The sequence below is a fragment of the Sus scrofa genome, chromosome X, assembly GCF_000003025.6.
Source record: "Sus scrofa isolate TJ Tabasco breed Duroc chromosome X, Sscrofa11.1, whole genome shotgun sequence".
Taxonomy (NCBI): domain Eukaryota; kingdom Metazoa; phylum Chordata; class Mammalia; order Artiodactyla; family Suidae; genus Sus; species Sus scrofa.
The window spans coordinates 42,795,776-42,813,469 of record NC_010461.5 but is presented as its reverse complement, the minus strand read 5'-3'; the positions used below and the strand labels follow the sequence as shown (position 1 = coordinate 42,813,469).

Sequence of the window (17,694 nt, the reverse complement as noted above, 5' to 3'; positions counted from 1 at the left end):
CACTGAGCAAGGCCAGGGATCGAACCCGCAACCTCATGGTTCCTAGACGGATTTGTTAACCACTGAGCCACGACGGGAACTCCTGGGAGGGCTTTTGAGATCTGAGTCCAGGGTGCTCTATTTCTCCCCCATGGGGAGGTCTGTGTTTAGAGTGTGATGATTCGGAGCTGTTTGGGGGCGATTAGCCTCGGATGTGAGGGTTCTAAGCTGAGGTCTGTGTCCAGGACGTGTGACCTCAGTTAGTTGGGATTTGCGTCACAGGACATAAGGTCTGTAAGCTGTGTGGAGGATCCGTGTCCAGATGTGTGGGTCTCCAAGCTCTTTGGGTATGTGGGTTACAAATCGTGAGGTGAGGGGTTCCCGTCGTGGCTCAGGGGTAATGAACCTGACTAGTATCCATGAGGAGCTGGGTTCGATCCCTGGCCTTGCTCAATGGGTTAAGGATCCGGCGTTGCCATGAGCTGTGGTGTAGGTCACAGACGAGGCTCGGATCTGGTGTGGCTGTGGCTGTGGTGTAGGCCGGCAGCCGTAGCTCTGGTTTGACCCCTAGCCTGGGAACTTCCATATGCTGCAGTGCAGCCCGAAAATGACAAAACAAAACAAAAACAAAGCGTGAGGTCTCTGACGTGTTCAGTAGTCTTTCCTAGGATGCCCTGGCCCTCGACTGTTTAGGGGTCAGTGTCAGAAGTTGTGAGGTCTCTGAGCTGTGTGGACATCTGTTTCCCAGGGTTGGACTTCTTGGAATGGGGTCTGCTCCTGGGCTGTGAGATCTCTACGGCTCCTTGGGGGTCTGTGTCCAGGGCTTGAGTTGGAGTTGGTTGCGGCATTATGTTCCAGGGAGCAAGGCCTCTGGGATGACACTCTCTTCCAGGTGTCTCAGCCCCACCTGGGGGTCTGTCTCTAAGGTATGGGGTTTTGAAACAATTTAGGGATCTGTGTCCACAGAGCGTGAAGGCTCTCGGGTGTTTGGGTGGTCCGCGCCCCGGGTGTCGCATCGCAGCTGTCTGGGGGGTCTCTCAGAGCAGTTTGGGGATAGATGAGCAGGTGCGACGGCTCCGATCAGCCTGAGGAGCAGTATCCTGGTTGCGAGGTCTTTGAGATGTCTGTGCCTCTCTGGCTCACAAATCTGATGGAGCATGTGAGGCAGCATTCGAGGTTTCAGAGCTCTTTGGAGGTCTGCGCCCCACGGTTTCAGGGCAGCCTCAGTGGGGTTCGCATCCAGGTATGAGATCGCTGAGTAGGGAGACGTGTGTCGCACGGTGTGAGGTCCCTGAGGTCTGGGGTCCATATCTGGAGTGTGAGGTCCATGAGCCGCTTGGAGGCCTGTGCCCAGGGTGCCCTGAGGCCTCTGAGCGGTTCAGCATGCTTTCACCTGTGTGTGAGGTCTTTGAAACATTTGGCTGTGTTGCTGTGGCTGTGGTGTAGGCCAGTGGCTACAGCGGCAACAGGCTCCGATTGGACCCCTCGCCTGGGAACCTGCATATGCCAGTCCTAGAAAAGACAAAAAAAAAATTCGGCTGTCATAGTACATGCTGTTGGGTTGAGGGATGAGGAAAACAGGCATACTTGAAAGAGCATCCCTTTGGTCTCTGCTTTATACCTTGGCACACAGAGGTGCTCAAGAAAATATGCCCCCAGCACATATAAACTTTGCTCTTTGAATGTCGTAGGCAGGCTTTGGGTTCAAAACTTCGTAGAGCAGGGAGGCTCCTGCTAGAATTGTGTTGTGTTTCTATATTTCCACCGTATTTCTCTGGTTAGCCGTTTTTGTTTAGGACCCGTGGTAATGGTCTGTGCCTTCAGAGAGCAATGGTTAGTTTGCTTTTCCAGTGCATTTTGAAACTGAAGTATAAATCAAGTTGTAGGTCAAGCTGTCAATGCAGATGATGGAGCAAGTGGTACACAGCGGGGAGTGTGGGGTCAAAGGGCTGAGGTTTGAGGAACACGCTCCTGAGCACCACACCCCCCCCCGCCCCCCGCCCCGAGGTCTTCAGTCCCCACACCTTGGGTCGTTCAGTCACTGATCTGTTTTATTGATGCCTATCCCAGGCTGGGTAGGGCCAAGGGACATCCAAGAGGGGAATCAGATTCAGTCCATGCCTGAAGGTCAGTCTGGGGGTGGGGAACACGGACACACAGGCAGACACACAAACAGACACACACATCTGGCATCTGGTGGCGGGGCACAGTCTCACGGAGGGACACTCTGCGCACAGGTAGTCGGGGAGGGCTTCCTAGAGAAGACCTCACAGGGGAAGCGAGGGGCGAGGCAGCCTTCAGAGCCTTCGCCTTTCGTGTGTTTGTGGGCAGGTAACTTTTGAGACCAGTGGACCCGAGGTGAGCGCGAAGGGCTAGGGGCTGGGGCCGGGGGGAGGGGGCAGCAGAGGCTTCCCCTGCCTTGCCATACCTTCTCGGGTAAGCCATCCCCACCCCCTGTTCTTGGCCTGTGCTTTGCCTTCTGCCACATGGGCTCTTTCCTGGGATCCACCTTCATAGTTTTCAAGGCTTCCCTGAGACAATCCACGTGGACCAGGTGCTCTGCCCAGTGCCTGGCACCTCATCAGCACCCCATCAATGCACATTTTGTCCTAAGTGCTATCTACAGCCTAGCTAGGTCTTGGTTCCAGCTCTGGGTACTCCCAGCGGTTGTCACACCCCAGGTCAGGGCTCCTTCGCACCCTCCGAGCTCTGAGAGCCCCGGGCACCTTCCGTGTACTCCCAAAGGCAGAGCTCAGTCCCAACCCGCCTTAAGGGCTGCGAGAGTCTGGACCGCCCCTTGCTGGCCAGTGGGCCGTGGGCAGCCACTCCCCTTCCAGTGGCAAGTGGGAGTCACTTCTCAGATGCACAGCCCTGGAAAAGAGACCCTAACGGCTCTTGGGCCAACACTAGTCAGCGTGTGAGCATGAGCAGGAACCAGCCTCAGCCCCCAGCCCTGGAGCCCCCTTTCTTCCACGTGCACAGCATCTCTGTGGTAGGGGAGACGGGCGGGCTGGGAACCCTGGGCTCTGGTGCCAGCCTGCCAGGGGGCTGCTTCCCCACACCCTTGGGGCAGTAGGAAGAGGGCCTGCGACAGACCCCTCAAGCTCCAGGCAGAAGCAGGTGCAAAAACAAACATCTTTCTATTCCAGGTCTGGGCTGGGGCTCAGCCCTTGGACCTCCTCGCTAGGCCATGAATCCCAACTGCAGAAAAGTCCTGATGTTGAAAAATCACTTCCGAAGGCGGGCGGGGGTTCGTAAGTGCAACCCACGGATGGGGCTGGGATGGGGGGGGACGACTCCCCGCGGCCCTGCGGCCCCGAGCATGGGGCAGGTGGAGGCAGGGAGGAGGCCCTGGCAGTCGTTCCTCGACAGGAGGGCAGCGGTGGGTGGGTGGGGCGGGCAGCTTGAGGCCCCCAAAGTCAGTCTGGCCTCAGACGTCAAAGGGCTAGAAGAGGTATTTGCGGCAGGATTCAGTCCCACACTTGCACTCGATACGGACGCGCTTCTTGGGTGAGCCAGGGAGCCCGGCCAGGCCAAAGTTGGAGTCCATGCGGGTGCTCTCCATGTCCACCGGGTCCACTGCAGGGTCACAGCCAGGGCGGGGGGACTTGTTAGCCAGGAGGCCCAGATGAAGGGTCCCGCTACCCTCTTTACCACGGGACCCAGGGATCTTAGGGGCTGGGAGCAGGTCTAGGATCTGGGTCGGGAAGGGATCACGGGGTCGGTAGCTTAGGGAGGGCCAGGGCTGAGCACGAGAGGGGTGTTCAGGTGTTAGGAAGACGGCCAGGGATGGGAGGGGCTCCTTGGGGGAGGCAGGGAGCTGTCAGGGGGAACCAAGAGGGTCGTTCCCAGGGTCAGGAATGGAGGGTCACCTGGGCACCCAGAGGGGCCCCTGAACTCCCCTGCCAAAGATTCCCCCCTCGAGTGTCTCAGAGGTGGCTAGTCTGCCAAGAAGGGGACTGGCTGGAGGCCACAGGGTGTCCAGAGGCTTGGCATGAGGAAGGCCCAAGAGGGTTAGGAGCGGGGAGGGTTGGGGGACTGGGGAAATTCAGACAAGATTGGAGTCGGGAGGGCTCTTGACGCTTCAGCCAAACACTGCCCACCCACCCCCTGTGCTCCCAGGAGCCTGGGAGAGCTGATATGAGTGTCTCGGGGTGGTGTCCAAGAGTGGGGAATGAAGGGACCCCCAAAGGGTAGGCGGGGGTCCAGGAGTCCAGAGAGGAGACGGGGTGAAGAAAAGCATCTTTAAACTCCTGGGGGAGGGGTCCTCAGGCCCCATGTCACTGTGTGTCCCTGGCCCTATCCCCAGTCCCCTGCCACCCCTCCACCCACACACACACACACCTTGCATGTTGTAATCGAAGGTGAGCTCCTCGCCTGCCCGGATGGTTCTTGTGGCAAAGAAAGCGATGCGGGGCAGCCGCTCATCAAGGTTGTCTATGAAGACGTTGTACACCTGGAGGTTGGGATCACACTGGGCAAAAGAGAAGAGCGGGAGGATGAGGAGGGGCCCCGCCTGCCCCTCCCGACCCCCCGCCCGCCTGCGGGGTACCCACACTGTGGTTGACAAAGTGGGAGATGTTGCCGTAATAGGCGGCATCCACGGTGTACACATCCTCCACGTAGTCCAGGTCGAAGAGGTAGGTGGCGCCCTGGCGGTCGTAGATCTGGCCCCGCCGCTCTGCCTCCTCTGAGGTAATGATCTGGGGGAAGAGGAGCTTGGCTAAGAAGGCTCGGGAAAGCCAGCAGGGCTCCTGACCGCCCCCCCCCCACCAAGCCTGGCCCCCCTGGAGGCGGGGGGGAAGGAGGAGGGAGCAGGGAGGCGCCCCCACCCCTGTGGCAGAGGAGACAGCGATGTACTGGCCTCTGGAGGGCATGGGGGGGGCGCCTCGGGGGTAGGCAGAGAGTGGCCCACGAGGTGAGACCTCATGGAAGGGACCCAGTGCTGCGGGACCCAGCTAGGGGACGGAGCCAGCGCAGGGCAGGCCGGTGCAGACCCCAGACAGCAAGAAGCACAGGGGGAGGGAGGGGAGGACCCCCCGGGGAGAGGGAGACTCGGGTGAGAGAGCCAGAGGCAGAGTTAGGAACGCAGACAGAACCTTGATAAGACCCAGGTCCCTCTAGAGAGAAGGCCAAGCCCCCAGAGGGCCCGAGATCTCAAAGAAGGGGGGGGAAAAAAAAAAAAAAAGAGGCCAAGGCCAAAAACTCAGACGGAAGAGGAAAGAACAGAGAGCAGAGCACAGATGAGACCCTCGGCTCAGCCCGGTGGACACCGCCCAGCGCCAGCAATTGGTATTTAAGACGCAGCAGCAGGCATCTCCTTCTCCCTGGCTGGGTCCCTGTCTGTCCTTGCCACCCACATGCTAGTGACCAATTCCCCACCCCAACCGCTGCCACGGCCCAGCCCTCCTCTCCAGCCCTCCTGTTCCTTCTTCCCCAGGCCCTGGCCCGGGCCGGCCCTCTGGCGGGGGGGGGGGCAGGGAACTCCACTCCCGGGTTCCTGGCGCCCTCAAGAGACCAGTGCCAGCCCAGTACACAGCAGACATGCAACACGGGCCCTTTACTTGCATTCTGCTTTCCAGCTCACAGACCTGTCTGTCCATCAGCGGTCCCCAAGCAGCTCAGGCACTCTCTCCCCACCACACCGCTTCTCCCTTCCCGAGACCCAGTGCCCCCTGCCACAGCAGAGGCAAGCCTGAGACCTCCCTCCTGGCTCCTCCGGCCTCCGGTCTTGACCAGCCTCGGGTTTCTCCAGCCTCTTCCCTGCCTCCTACGTCGTCCCCTCCCACCTCTGCTCTGCGCTGAGCCCTGAGTGCTGAGCCATGACCCCCTTAGAAGCCCAAGGCTTATCCCTCGGGCCACAATGCCCACTGCCCCAGGCTCCAGCTCCATTCCTTGAGGAACCTGGCTCCCCCACACCCCAAATCTTTGCTTGTGCCCTTTCACTCAGGGGATTTTTAGGAGGCCAGTCCTGAGCCTGGTCCCGGTACTCAGAGGTCACGGCTGGGTCGGGGAGACACCGGAAGCAGGCTCAGTCCTGGCCCTCAGGGGTTAATGTCTGGTGGGAGAGTCGCAGGGACCAGGTCCCCTCTGGCCCTCACGGTCACATGCGACACAGGTCACTCTGGTGACAGAGATGGATGCAGATGCCTACGAGGCTTAAGAGTTGGAGGGGCAATGGGAAAGAAAGACCACCACTGAGGCGAACTGCAGATCATAAAAGGGATCTGACCAAGTTGAAATGCGGGGACTCTCTCCCGAGGGACAAGACAGGAGCCACAGACGCGCTGGAAGAGAAGTACAGCCAGGTCCGTTTCCCGCCACCTCCCAGAGAACACGGCGCTCTTCCTTGCGACGTCAGCTCTAGCAGATGTCACTTCTCTGTCCAGCTCTTCCTGAGGCTCCCAGTCCCCACCCACCGCCACCACCGCCGCCTCTAGAAGCCCCGGGATCAAAGGGCAGCCTCTCCCGGGGGCTCAGGAGCCCCCCGGGCCCCTCCCCAACCAGAGGGAATACGGCCACCCCCTCCCCAGGCTCCATCTTCCTGCCTGTCCTGCCCCTACCTGCTCCCTGAGTCTCCCCAGGAGTGAGTCACACCGCAAACCCTCCAGGGCACAAACGGTTCCTTCTCTCTTGTCTTCTTTTCAGTCCCACTCTGTAAGGGCTGAGTTGAGAACAAATCAGTCCAGGTCCCTGCTCCCTAGCAGTCCTCCGGAGGGACGGGGGAAGACGGACGGGCTAGAGGCGGGCAGCCGGAAAAGGGAACCAGAACCTCGGAGGCCACCTGCTGCTCTGCCCCCTCCCAGATACAGGATCCTGAGCCTTCTCTCTGCCTGTTTCCTCAGCGCCTCCCCCCCCAGAAAACCTCCCCCAAACCCAAAAGACAACACTTCACCAGATCGGGCAGCACAGGAGTTTGAGACACATAGGCTTTTTTTTCTTTTTCTTTTAAACCCACTCTCCCTCTCCGGGCCTCAGTTTTCACATCTGTAGAATGGGGATGACCATGGCCGTAATGCCCCCCCGCCCCCGCCCCGACAGGGGCGGTTGGAAGAACCCAAGATCAGGGGTGTGAAAGGCGTGTCTGTGTGGTTTTGTGTTCGGGGAGGTACCATAGCTGGTTGAAATCCCAACAGGCTCACTTAGTGCGTGTGCCCTTTCCCAGGAAAGGAAGAGCTGCTACTAATTAAATGATGATACGCCATCATTTAATTAAACAAATTGAGATCCACCTTCATTTCAGAGTTGTTAAAATATGAAGTGCGTGTTGCCGAATGGATAAAACACGATATGGTCTCTGCTGGGCGGGGGTCGGGCCGTCCCGGCAGAAGGCGGAGGGGCAGCTCGCGTGGTGGGGCTGTCGCGCAGGGGCGCGGGAGGACAGCAGGGTCAACAGGGAGGGTGCCCGGCAGGACAGCCTCACGGAATCAAGTCAATTCATATTTCTGCCATGAAATCTATGAACATGCACGTCAGGTGGGGTAAACAGACGACACGTGGGCCTCTACCAGGTCCAGTTGGGGTTTGTAGCCAAAGGCGGCACAGGAAACATTTGGCTTTCTGACCTTTTTGGATTTTTCTGAATTTTGGACCCTAACGGCCAACACTTATGTGGGACTTGCTGTGTACTGAACTCCATTCAAGGGCTTCCCCCAAATGCTTCACACCTCGGAACTCATTTAGTTCTTATAACAAGTGTATGAGGTGGGTGCGTGGGTGCTCTTATCTTCCCATCTTACAGATTAGGAAACTGAGACACAAAGAGGCTGGCCGCTGAGGAGGGGTGGAGATGGGATTCAGCCTCAGGCACCCAGACTCCAGGGTCCACCACCTCCCCCACCCCTCTGCCACGCTGCCTCATAGGAGGGGGACCCAGGAAGATGCATTTGGCTCTGGCAGTTTGGGGGCCTGTGGTGCTATTAGGAGGCCCCATAGGTCTGCAGATGCCGGGGGGTGGGGGCTGGAAGTCACTGAACGTGGCAGGAGGGAGACCAAGAAACAGCTTGAAGAGAATGTGTGCAGAGTGGGAAGAGTAAGGACAGGGAGGGAGGGGGTCCTCAGCAAGCCCTGTGTTTACAGCGTGGAGGAGCAAGGGCACTAAGGAAGAGTGGTGGGGACCTTAGGGTGCCAATGGGCTGTAGACACTTCCTCCCCCTCGCCTGCCAGGCCTCTCCTGCGCTCAGTGCCCCCCTGAGACCGGCAGTAGAGTGAAGCTAGGGACCCGCTGCTCTGGACCTCTTCTGCCACTGTGGGCCCCTGTGGGTGTGGCCACCTCCTCCCCCACCCTGGGGACATCCCTCCGGGGTGTGACATCTCCACACTGTCACTGTCCCTCTGAGGTCTCGGCATCTCCTCCAGAGTGTCAGGGCGCTGAGGGTGTGGACACTTCCTCCAGGCTGTCAGAGCCTCTTGGGTGTAGACCCGAGCTCCTTCAGACTGTCACTATCCCTCGGGGGTGAGGACACTTGAGTTTCCCGACTGTCAGGGCAGTGTGGGTGTGGACACTTCCTAAGTCAGACTGCCAGGGTCCTCTGGAGCGCTCGCTCTCTTCCTCAGGTGGCTCTGGGACACGGACACCTCTTCCTCCTACAGACTGTCAGGCCTTCCCTTCTCTAGACTGCCGGGAACCCTCTGGGCTGTGGCCACCTCCTCCTTCCTCTAGACTGTCAGGTCCTCTGCCATCTCCTCCATCCGACCACCGGATTCTCTGGGGCATGGACATGACCTTGTCCAGACCGTCAGGGTCCTCTGCAGTGTGGCCGCTCCGCCCCTAGCCGGTCTCTGCCCGCCCCCGCCCCTGCGCCGGTGCTCTGACCCTCTCTACGGTATAGTTCCCCAGAGCAGGAGCCGCTCCTCTCCATCAGTGTCATCACTACTGTGGAGACAGCTTCAGGTGTGTGTCCCTTAGGCCAATTCTGTCACTCCCCGGCCAAATCACACCCCCAAGAGACCTATGGAAATGGGGGGGGTGCTTGGGGGGTGTCATCGCAACAGGGCACACTCAGGGATTTAAATGATCACGGTCCAGGGGTATTTTATGTTCCCCGATGCATGAGATGGTCCCACGGCACAAAAAACTGCCCCACCTCAAGTGCCCACCGTGTCTCAGTGTAGAACGTGACACCTGCTGTGGCGGGCACTTGCTAGTTATTCACCCACACCCCTCTGGATTTTCCACTTGAGCATAAGGCTAAGTCACACTTCGCGGGCCTCTGCCCCGAGCTATGGCCCGTGAGTCGGTTCCCACCAGCAGGTGCACGCCGACATGACATGCGCACCGCGTCCAGGCCTCCCCGGGTCTGCCCCGCCTCAGCCCACCTGCCTCGCAGTGCTGAGGATCAGAGGCGGCTCCAAGGCCCTGAAGCACAGCAAAGGCACAAGAGGGAAGGAACCCGGGTGTCTGCGCCGTCACGAGGAAGGACACCACCTACAGGCCCATGCTGGGCTGGGAGAGGCGCGAACGGACTTCCAACGAACGGACTTCCAACGCACCACGCCGCTAAGCGTTGGGGTTGCCTGGTAGGGTGGGGGGGCCTGCCTCCTACAGCCGGCTCTCCAGAGCCGTGTCCAGAGGAGGAAGCCGGAAGCCGGCCTCCCCCAGGCACTCCCGCCCGCCTCCGGCAGGCCGTCGGCGCCCCGCTTGGGCGGACTAGCAAAAGGTGCTCCTCCCTGGGCAGGCACCGCTGGGCGGACGGCTGGGCCCTCGGGGGAAATGAGAAGAGGAAGTGCCCCGTCAGGTGACACAACCCCTCGCAGCCCACAGGGCCCGCTGAAAGGAACGCTGCCTGGATTTCGGTTCCCGCTTTTGCCCTTTGCTGGCTCCCCTGGGGAGGGAGGGCCGCCCAGCCCGGAGGTATTTCAGGGGGGCTTTACCCGCCTGCTTAGACCACTCACCCCGGCTGGGGTGGGGTCTCTCACACTGGGGTTCACCGCCCCCAACACCTCGCCCACCGCACCGGGAGTGCGGGGAAGCCGCAGGCACACAGAGGGGCGGGCGAGCCCGGCGCACTGCGCTTAGCGGTGGGGCGGCGACGGCGGCGGCGGGAACAGGCGCCCAGCCCCGACTCCCTACCTCGCCCACGTACTCCATGACGAAGCTGTTCTTGCGGATCTTCTCCAGTGTGCGGACACCCCAGCCGCGGCCGTCGTCCGTGCGGAAGATGCAGAGGTCGTAGCGGATGCCCTTCTGCACCACGCGGTTGGGGCAGTCGTAGCCGCAGCGGCAGCGCGAGTTGCACTCGTAGATGGGCAGCCCGGCTCGCAGCCGCACCTGGCCCTGGTCGTTGTAGGCGAACTTGTGCAGCGAGGCCCCCGGGCAGCAGCCTCCGGCAGGTGCCCACAGACAGTCCTGGCACTCGCAGCCCACGGCCACCTGGTTGAGGGTGATGCCCTCACCCACCCGGTACTCGTTGATGTACACGAAGGCCCGCGGGGGGCCGTCCAGGTCCACCTCGTTCTCCACGGTGATGCGTCCCAGGTGGCTGCGCTTGGCGTTGAGCTCCTGCTCCCAGCGCCGGAGGGCCCGCCTCTGCTTGGCCTTCTGCACCAGGTAGTTGGCCAGGCTTGGGTCCAGGTGCCGCGGCGGCTTTGACCGGTGGTGCCGCCGGAGCAGCTCCCGTTCCAAGTCCTTGTGGAACTGCTTGAGGATGCGCACACATTTGAGATTCTGCCGAGGCTCCCAGGTGCTCTCTGAGTCTGGGTACCCACGCCATTTCACCAGGTAATACTCCTGTTCCTGTGGGGAGGGGGGAGGGGGAGACATGGACACCATCAGTGACCAGACCCCTGGGCCAGCCTTCATGTGACCTCCATCCCGACACCTGTGGATGACACCCACACTGCCCGCCCCCTTTCCTGGAAAGACTCTGTGCAGTGGTTAACAAGCATGGGCTCTGGGGAGTTCCCGTTGTGGCTCAGCTGTAATGAATCCAGACTAGAATCCATGACGGTGCGGGTTCAATTCCCTGGCCTCGATCAGTGGATTAAGGATCCAGCGTTGCCGAGAGCTGTGGTGTAGGTCGCAGACGCGGCTCAGATCTGGTGTTGCGGTGGCTGTGGTGTAGGCTGGCAGCTGTTGCTCCGATTCCACCCGTGGCCTGGGAACTTCCACATCCCGTGGGTGCGGCCCAAAAAAGCCAAAAAAAAAAAAAAACCCTCCAAAAAAACAAAAGGACAGGCTCTGGGGAGTTCCCATCGTGGCTCAGTGGTAACGAATCTGACCAGGATCCACAGGGATGCGGGTTCAATCCCCGGCCTCACTCAGTGGATTAAGGATCCAGCCTTGCTGTGAGCTGTGGTGTAGGTCGCAGACACGGCTCAAATCCCACGTTGCGGAGTTCCCGTCGTGGCGCAGTGGTTAACGAATCCGACTAGGAACCATGAGGTTGTGGGCTTAGTCCCTGCCCTTGCTCAGTGGGTTAACGATCCGGCGTTGCCGTGAGCTGTGGTGTAGGTTGCAGACGCGGCTCGGATCCTGAGTTGCTGTGGCTCTGGCGTAGGCCAGTGGCTACAGCTCAGAATAGACCCCTAGCCTGGGAGCCTCCATATGCCGCAGGAGCGGCCCAAAGAAACAGCAAGAAGACAAACAAACAAACAAATCCCATGTTGCGGTGGCTGTGGTGTAGGCTGGCAGCTGTTGCCCCGATTCCACCCATGGCCTGGGAACTTCCACATCCCGCGGGTGCGGCCCGAAAAAGCCAAAAAAACCCCCAAAAAGCAAAAAGGACGAGCTCTGGGGAGTTCCCATCGTGGCTCAGTGGTAACGAATCCCACCAGAATGTGGGTTCGATCCCTGGCCTTGCTCAGTGGGTTAAGGATCCGGCGTTGCCGAGAGCTGTGGTGGTGTAAGTCACAGATGCAGCTTGGATCTGGCGTTGCTGTGGCCATGGTGTAGGCCGGCAGCTACAGCTCTGATTGGATCCCTAGCCTGAAGAGCTTCCATATGCCGTAGGTGCCGCCCTAAAAAGACAAAGAAAAGAAAAAAAAAAGGGCTCTGGCGTGAGGCTCGCTGGGTTCCAGACCCCCTCTCCCTCTTACCATCCATCTGTCACACGTCCAAGCTTTAATCTCCCAAACCTAGTCCTTCCTTCTAGCTGCTGAGCCCCAGCTCTTGGCATCACCCTTGACTCCTTTTTCACACAACTCCCCCCACATCCACTCTCAGCGAATCCTGCCAGCCCCGCCTGCAAACCGACCTCTAGAATCCCACACTTCAAACCGCGGTCACTGCCACCACTGGCAGCAGCAGCCTTCTCCCGCCCCCCCCCCCCACTCCACCCTCACCCTCACGGTCTGTTTCCCACACAGCAGCCAGAAGGATCTTTTCTTGCCGAGCGGTAGCTATAGGATAGAGCGTCATGACACGGATTCTACAACTAGACACCCTGGGTACAAATCCTGGATCTGCCGCTCCCTAGCAGTGGGGACTTAAGCAGTTATTGAACTTGGCTGGGCCTCAGTCTCCTCGTCTATAAATAAGAAAAAGAAGCTGACATTTTTCTAGCAGGCATGAGGTAGCAGGAACCGTTCTAAGCCCCTTACGTGTGTTATTAACTCATTTAACCCTCACAACTCAATGTGAGAGCGATCCTACTAATTATCCCCATTTGATGGATGAGGAAAAGCAGCACAGAGGATTTGGATGAGTATCTTGGGGCTTCACAGCCAGGATCTGAACCCAAGCCGTGCAAGGCTCCAGGCGGTTCTCTTAAATATCCTGCCATTACCTCCTCTCGCAACAGTAACAGTTCCCACTTTACAGTGTTGCTCAGGAGATTAAATCAGTTTCTGAAAGGAAGTGCCTAGCACACAAAGTGCTGAGTAACCATTCGCTATCATCATCTCCACTCGTGGGCTCAGCATCTCAATCTCTGCAACTGGTTTGTATTCCTAGGGAGGTGGGAAGAAGAGATTTATTTGGGGATTCGTTCTGGCTCCTGCCCCTCTCATAAAGTTACTTAGGTTTCCCACCTGTAAAAGAGAGATGATAAGAGGGCCAACTAATCCTATTTTTTTTTTTTAAGATAAGAGGAGAAAATTCCTTTTGGAAACTGATGTGGGGCAGGGGTGAGTCAACCCTGTCCCGGCCATGGTCACCCCAGACTCACGCGGATCTTTTTATAATCGCACAGGTACTCGACTTCAAAGTCATAGAGGTTCCTCTTGGAGATGCCAAGGGCAGGGCAGGAGAGCTTGGCCAGGCGGCACAGGTCCTGGAGCTGATTCCAAGAAGACTTGCAACACACACTGCATCCTGGAACAAAGAGGGCCAGAAAGAACTATTACCAGGCATTCTGGTGAGGCCAGGGGTCAAAGAGGATCTCAGATCCTCCCTGAGACTTCCAAAGGACTGCCTCACGGTCAGTGAAATTTAATCCACAGGCCTTCCCAATGCTCAGACCCTTCTACAACAAAAACGTGCTACTCCCATCTACCCCTGGAGCAGCAGACTTCAGGGTGGGATCTGCTGCAAGGATTGTCCTAAAGGCATCTATTCCCAGAGCTCCCAACTCCCTTCATACCATTCCTGAAGCTGCCTGCAAACCTGCCTGGAGTTGGGACCCAACCATCCTTCTCCCCACTTTGCAAAAGAAAGAGAACCCCCCTCCATCTCAGTAGGGTGCATAGCCCCAAGGGGGGTGGGTAGGGATGGGATTAAAACCTCCAGAGCAGCACGGAACAAAGGCCTAAACTGGAAAGACTGGTCCACAATTCTTATCTGAAACTCCTGGGGCCAGACATGTTTTTGGAATCCAAATTTCTTTTTTTGGATTTTACAAGCGTAGTTCTACATATAGCCCACACTTGCCCTAACACACCCCTGTTGTGGTCAGGGGAACCAAGCCATGATCAAACACATTAATACTTCTACAGCAAGAGCCTGAATTTTTCATATTAAAGGGTATAAAGATATAAGGTAGCAGCACTGATCAGGCCCTCCTTGGAGTCTAGTTTTGCCACTGAATGATTCCAAATTTGTCTTCAGGGCTTTCTGAATTTCGGAATTATGAATGAGAGATTGTGGAATGTTAGTACATTACAGGAAGCTTCCCTGAATGATTATTCTGGGTGCCTTAAACCCACAAGGTATGTTTTCGACTTTGTCTGGTCCATGCTTCTGTGAAGGGTGCAGCTCACCCAAAGGGCTGTGCTCTTAATTCAAGAACAGACACGACAATATAGATTAGTGACGACAATTATTTTGAATATCCCCGGAATGTTTTGGGGACTACCAGAATTTTCCCGGACATGCAGATTTTTTTTTTTTTAAGTTTAAAAAGGCTTCTTACAGTTCAAGGCATATTCTTAATGACTGTGCTTTAGAAGCCATTTTATCAAATCATTTCACAAGCCCTTATTCCAAATGTAGTCAGTCCTCATTCATTTTCACCTTTTAAAAATGTTTACTATTTCCGACCTCCCGTTAGAAAAATCAAATACTTACTCATGATGAAATACTCTATAGATGTCACACTACAAATGGCCAAGAGCTTTACGAAATTGTTACGTGTGCATTTCCCCCGCTCCCTTAAGCGGGCCTAATGGAGATTCGGCCTGTGCCCACGCTTCCTTTTCCCTCTGATGCTTCTCCCTTTCAAACCCTCAACTTGCATTTGAAACCCCGCTCAAGCGGTCCCAACTCACACCAGCTGCTGGCTCCGCACTGACCACAGGTGGACCCGCCTACCCTCAGAGGTCCCCCTCACACCTGTGGAACCCATCCTCCCCGCAGCTCTCCTCACCCAGAGGAGCCCGCCTTCCCCAACATACTGAGAGAGTCACCCCTCTTTCCCTGCGCACGGGGGGATCCAGCTCTCCCATTAGGGAAGCCCCTGCACCTCTTCCTGGAAGAGTCCTCTCTGCTGCAAGCCCTTCCCCCATCACGCTGCGAGGAGATACCCTCCCCCTGAAGAGTCCCCTGTCCCCCAACTCTGAAAAGGAGGTCCGTCCCCTTCCCTTCCCTCCCCTTCCGGCGTCTCGCGTGGACACCAAGCGGGTAACGGTCACCGGCAGCCAATTTTCCCGCGCGCGGGCGCGGCCTCCCCGACAAGTCCCCGCGCGTGCGCGCGCCGTCCTGTCGCGAACTGCGGCGCGCGCCCCCCTCCCGCGTCCCCACTTAGCCCCGTGCCCGCCGCGTTCCGAGGCACGCGCCCCCTCCCCTCAGCCCCGCCCAGCCCCGCGCGCCAGGCCCGCGCGCCCCGAGCCCCAGCCTTTCGGCGCCGAGCTTCCGGCTCCCGGCCCCGTGGCCTCGGACGCCGGGGCCCCGAGCCCGCGACGCCACCCCTCCAGCCCACCCGGCCCGGCCAGCGGGCCCGCGTCGCTGCCGCCACTGCTTCACCTTTTAAATTTTCCGCCATCTTTCCCCACGGCTAACGACATTCGGGCCTAACCGGCCTCGCGAGAAGAGAGCTCGCGCGGGCGTGGCCGAGAACGCGCAGCCTATTGGCCGCGCCGCGCCGCGAGCAGCGCCAGCGCGGACCAACCGGCGAGCCGTGACCGGACCCCTCCCCGCCACCCGGCTCGGTCCCGAAGGCGGGTGCTCGCCGGCGCTTTCCCAGAGTGCGTCTGGGCGGCGGCGGCGGCGACGGCTGTGGCTGCCGAGGTTGCCGGAGGCCCTGCCCGTACGCCGGTCTGTCTGTCACGCTATCAGCCAATCACGTTGTCAGCCAGCCGCACGGGGGGATTCTCCGTCTTGTCAGACCCCCAATTACGGCCGTCAGTCAGTCCGTCACCACATTTTTAACCCCAAGCAGGCCATGACTCCCCAGGTGGACTACCGCCACACACAGCTGCTCAGGCAGTCACCCGACTCAAATCAGACAATGGGTCATTCACCACGACCACCGCCTCATCAGACCCCTGCCCCCCATTCACGCTGTTAGTCTGTCAATAGCAGCATCCACTCGTGCCCTGGGGCCAGCTGCGAGACCCTCAAGGCAGACATACGGCGCTGACAGCAGCTACGCTGCACGCCCGCCGGCCTGTCATTCTCTTAGCCTGTCCTTTTGTCACACCGTCAGTCGGTCCAGCAGCCAGGCTCTTCATCTACCCTGGCCCTGGGAGCAGCTCCAAACCCCGAAGGAGGGGGGTGGCGGGGGGATCATTTCACCACCGACGGGGCCCTCGGGCTGCCTCTGATTATACCATGACAGGCTGTCATTGTCAGCATCTAATGTAGCCCTGTCGTGGTGCAGTCACTCTCTCCACTGTCAGTTGGTCACTCTGTAATTCCCTCGGGTTCCTCCCCATTCACACCACGGATCAGGCAATTATTTCCTCGTAGTCAGAGCAGCTAAAGCCTCCAGGCCACCCGTCAGTGGTCAGCAGTCTGTCACCTCTCAGGCGATGCATGCCCCCCATTGGTCGGTCAGTCAACATCCTCCCACCCCTGGGCCCTCTCAAGGCGGCCGTGATTCTATCCGACGACAGGCATGGGATCGGGCAGCTACGCTGATCTTTCAGTGGGCCAGCTGGCCTGTGACTCATTCAGTCTGCCCCTCATATCAGCCAGCCAGGTAGCCATTCTCAGCATCCGACTGGCCACATGATATGTCAGGCATGGTGTGATCTGGCCAGTGTGGACAGTCAGTCGCCAGATATGGCTTGCCTATCAGTTGGCAACAGATCGTCCATCAGTCAGCCTGAAATTCCCTTGGGGTAGATTTCCTTTACACATCGCCAGACAGCGTGACATCCAGACACTCCCTCGGGCCGGGTGTGATTCCTAGGAATAGTCAGCCATTCACAGTATCCCACCACCTAGGCAAGCAGCAACAACACGGGTCATCAATCAGCCAGCCTGTAAGTCCCCCAGGAGCCTGCCTGCCTTCTGCATTATCAGGTCACCAGCTCCAGCCAGTCCCAGGTGGGCTGTAATTCAGTTAGATTTTCAGTAGCTCACGGTGTCAGGAAACCGCACTGTCATTTCCTCAAATTGCCCCTCTCCCTGTCGGTCCATGAGTTATGTAGTCAACCAAATGGTTATACAGTTAACCAAACGGTTGTTCTGTGCCTGCCAGCCCAGCTGTGACCTGGTTGGAGAAATGGTTGATCAGGCTGAGCTTCCAGTAGCCCCTGCTTGCTGTGAAACAGCTAACAGTGGAGTCTCACCGTGGAGTCCCCCTCTCTCCCTTATTCTTTCTAGAACAGAGTCAGATGCTGACCTTCACATGCCCCCAGTCTCCCCAGGCACACGGGACCTTCCCACTCCCAGGAGTCAAGGAGGCCTGTCGAACCCACAAAAGTGGTTTAAGTCATGACCTTTTTCTTTCTTTCTTTCTTTCTTTCTTTTTTTTTTTTTTTTTGTCTTTTCTAGGGCCTCTCCTACAGCATATGGAGGTTCCCAGGCTAGGGGTCTAATCAGAGATGTAGACGCCAGCCTACGCCAGAGCTACAGCAACGCGGGATCTGAGCCACGTCTGCAACCTACACCACAGCTTAGGGCAATGCCGTATCCTTAACCCACTGAGCAAGGCCAAGGATCCAACCCACAACCTCGAGGTTCCTAGTCAGATTCGTTAACCACTGAGCCATGATGGGAACTCCCATGACCTGGGGGACACAAAGAGGTTTAATGGGTGTTGGGGAGCATCACTTGTCCTTCCCCCCAAAGGATGTAGTGGGTTAAGGCTTGGATTCTACAGCCCAGCTACCTGGGTTCAGTCCAGCTCTACCATTTACTAAAGTGTGTGATCTTAAGCCAGTTTCTTCATCTGT

At 58.2% G+C, this 17,694-nt stretch overlaps 1 protein-coding gene across 4 annotated transcripts; it reads right to left on the bottom strand.

Moving 5' to 3' along the window:
- SUV39H1 (suppressor of variegation 3-9 homolog 1) lies at positions 2,013-16,161 on the bottom strand. 4 transcript variants are annotated; one of them, XR_002340649.1, is made up of 7 exons: positions 15,317-15,541; positions 13,086-13,231; positions 10,052-10,714; positions 6,543-6,643; positions 4,536-4,682; positions 4,324-4,453; positions 2,013-3,558 (listed from the first exon to the last, which is right to left on the bottom strand). XR_002340649.1 is itself a non-coding variant. In XM_021080076.1 (6 exons), exons 1-6 carry the CDS (start codon positions 15,333-15,335, stop codon positions 3,425-3,427), a joined length of 1,422 nt encoding a protein of 473 aa, XP_020935735.1. In that variant the 5' UTR covers positions 15,336-16,161; the 3' UTR covers positions 2,013-3,424. The 4 variants fall into 4 exon arrangements, 3 of the variants coding, with proteins under 3 accessions (XP_020935735.1, XP_020935736.1, XP_020935737.1); XM_021080076.1 differs by having other exon boundaries at positions 4,324-4,682; positions 15,317-16,161; XM_021080077.1 differs by lacking the exon at positions 6,543-6,643 and having other exon boundaries at positions 15,317-16,104.

What these genes read in the sequence shown, in the direction of transcription:
- SUV39H1 (XM_021080076.1), bottom strand. An exon ending in GCGATTATAAAAAGATCCGC is followed by an intron (nt 10,715 to 13,085) that starts GTGAGTCTGGGG and finishes CCCTCCCCACAG; the next exon opens with GAACAGGAGTATTACCTGGT. An exon ending in TGGGGAGACTCAGGGAGCAG is followed by an intron (nt 4,683 to 6,542) that starts GTAGGGGCAGGA and finishes CTCTTCCCCCAG; the next exon opens with ATCATTACCTCAGAGGAGGC.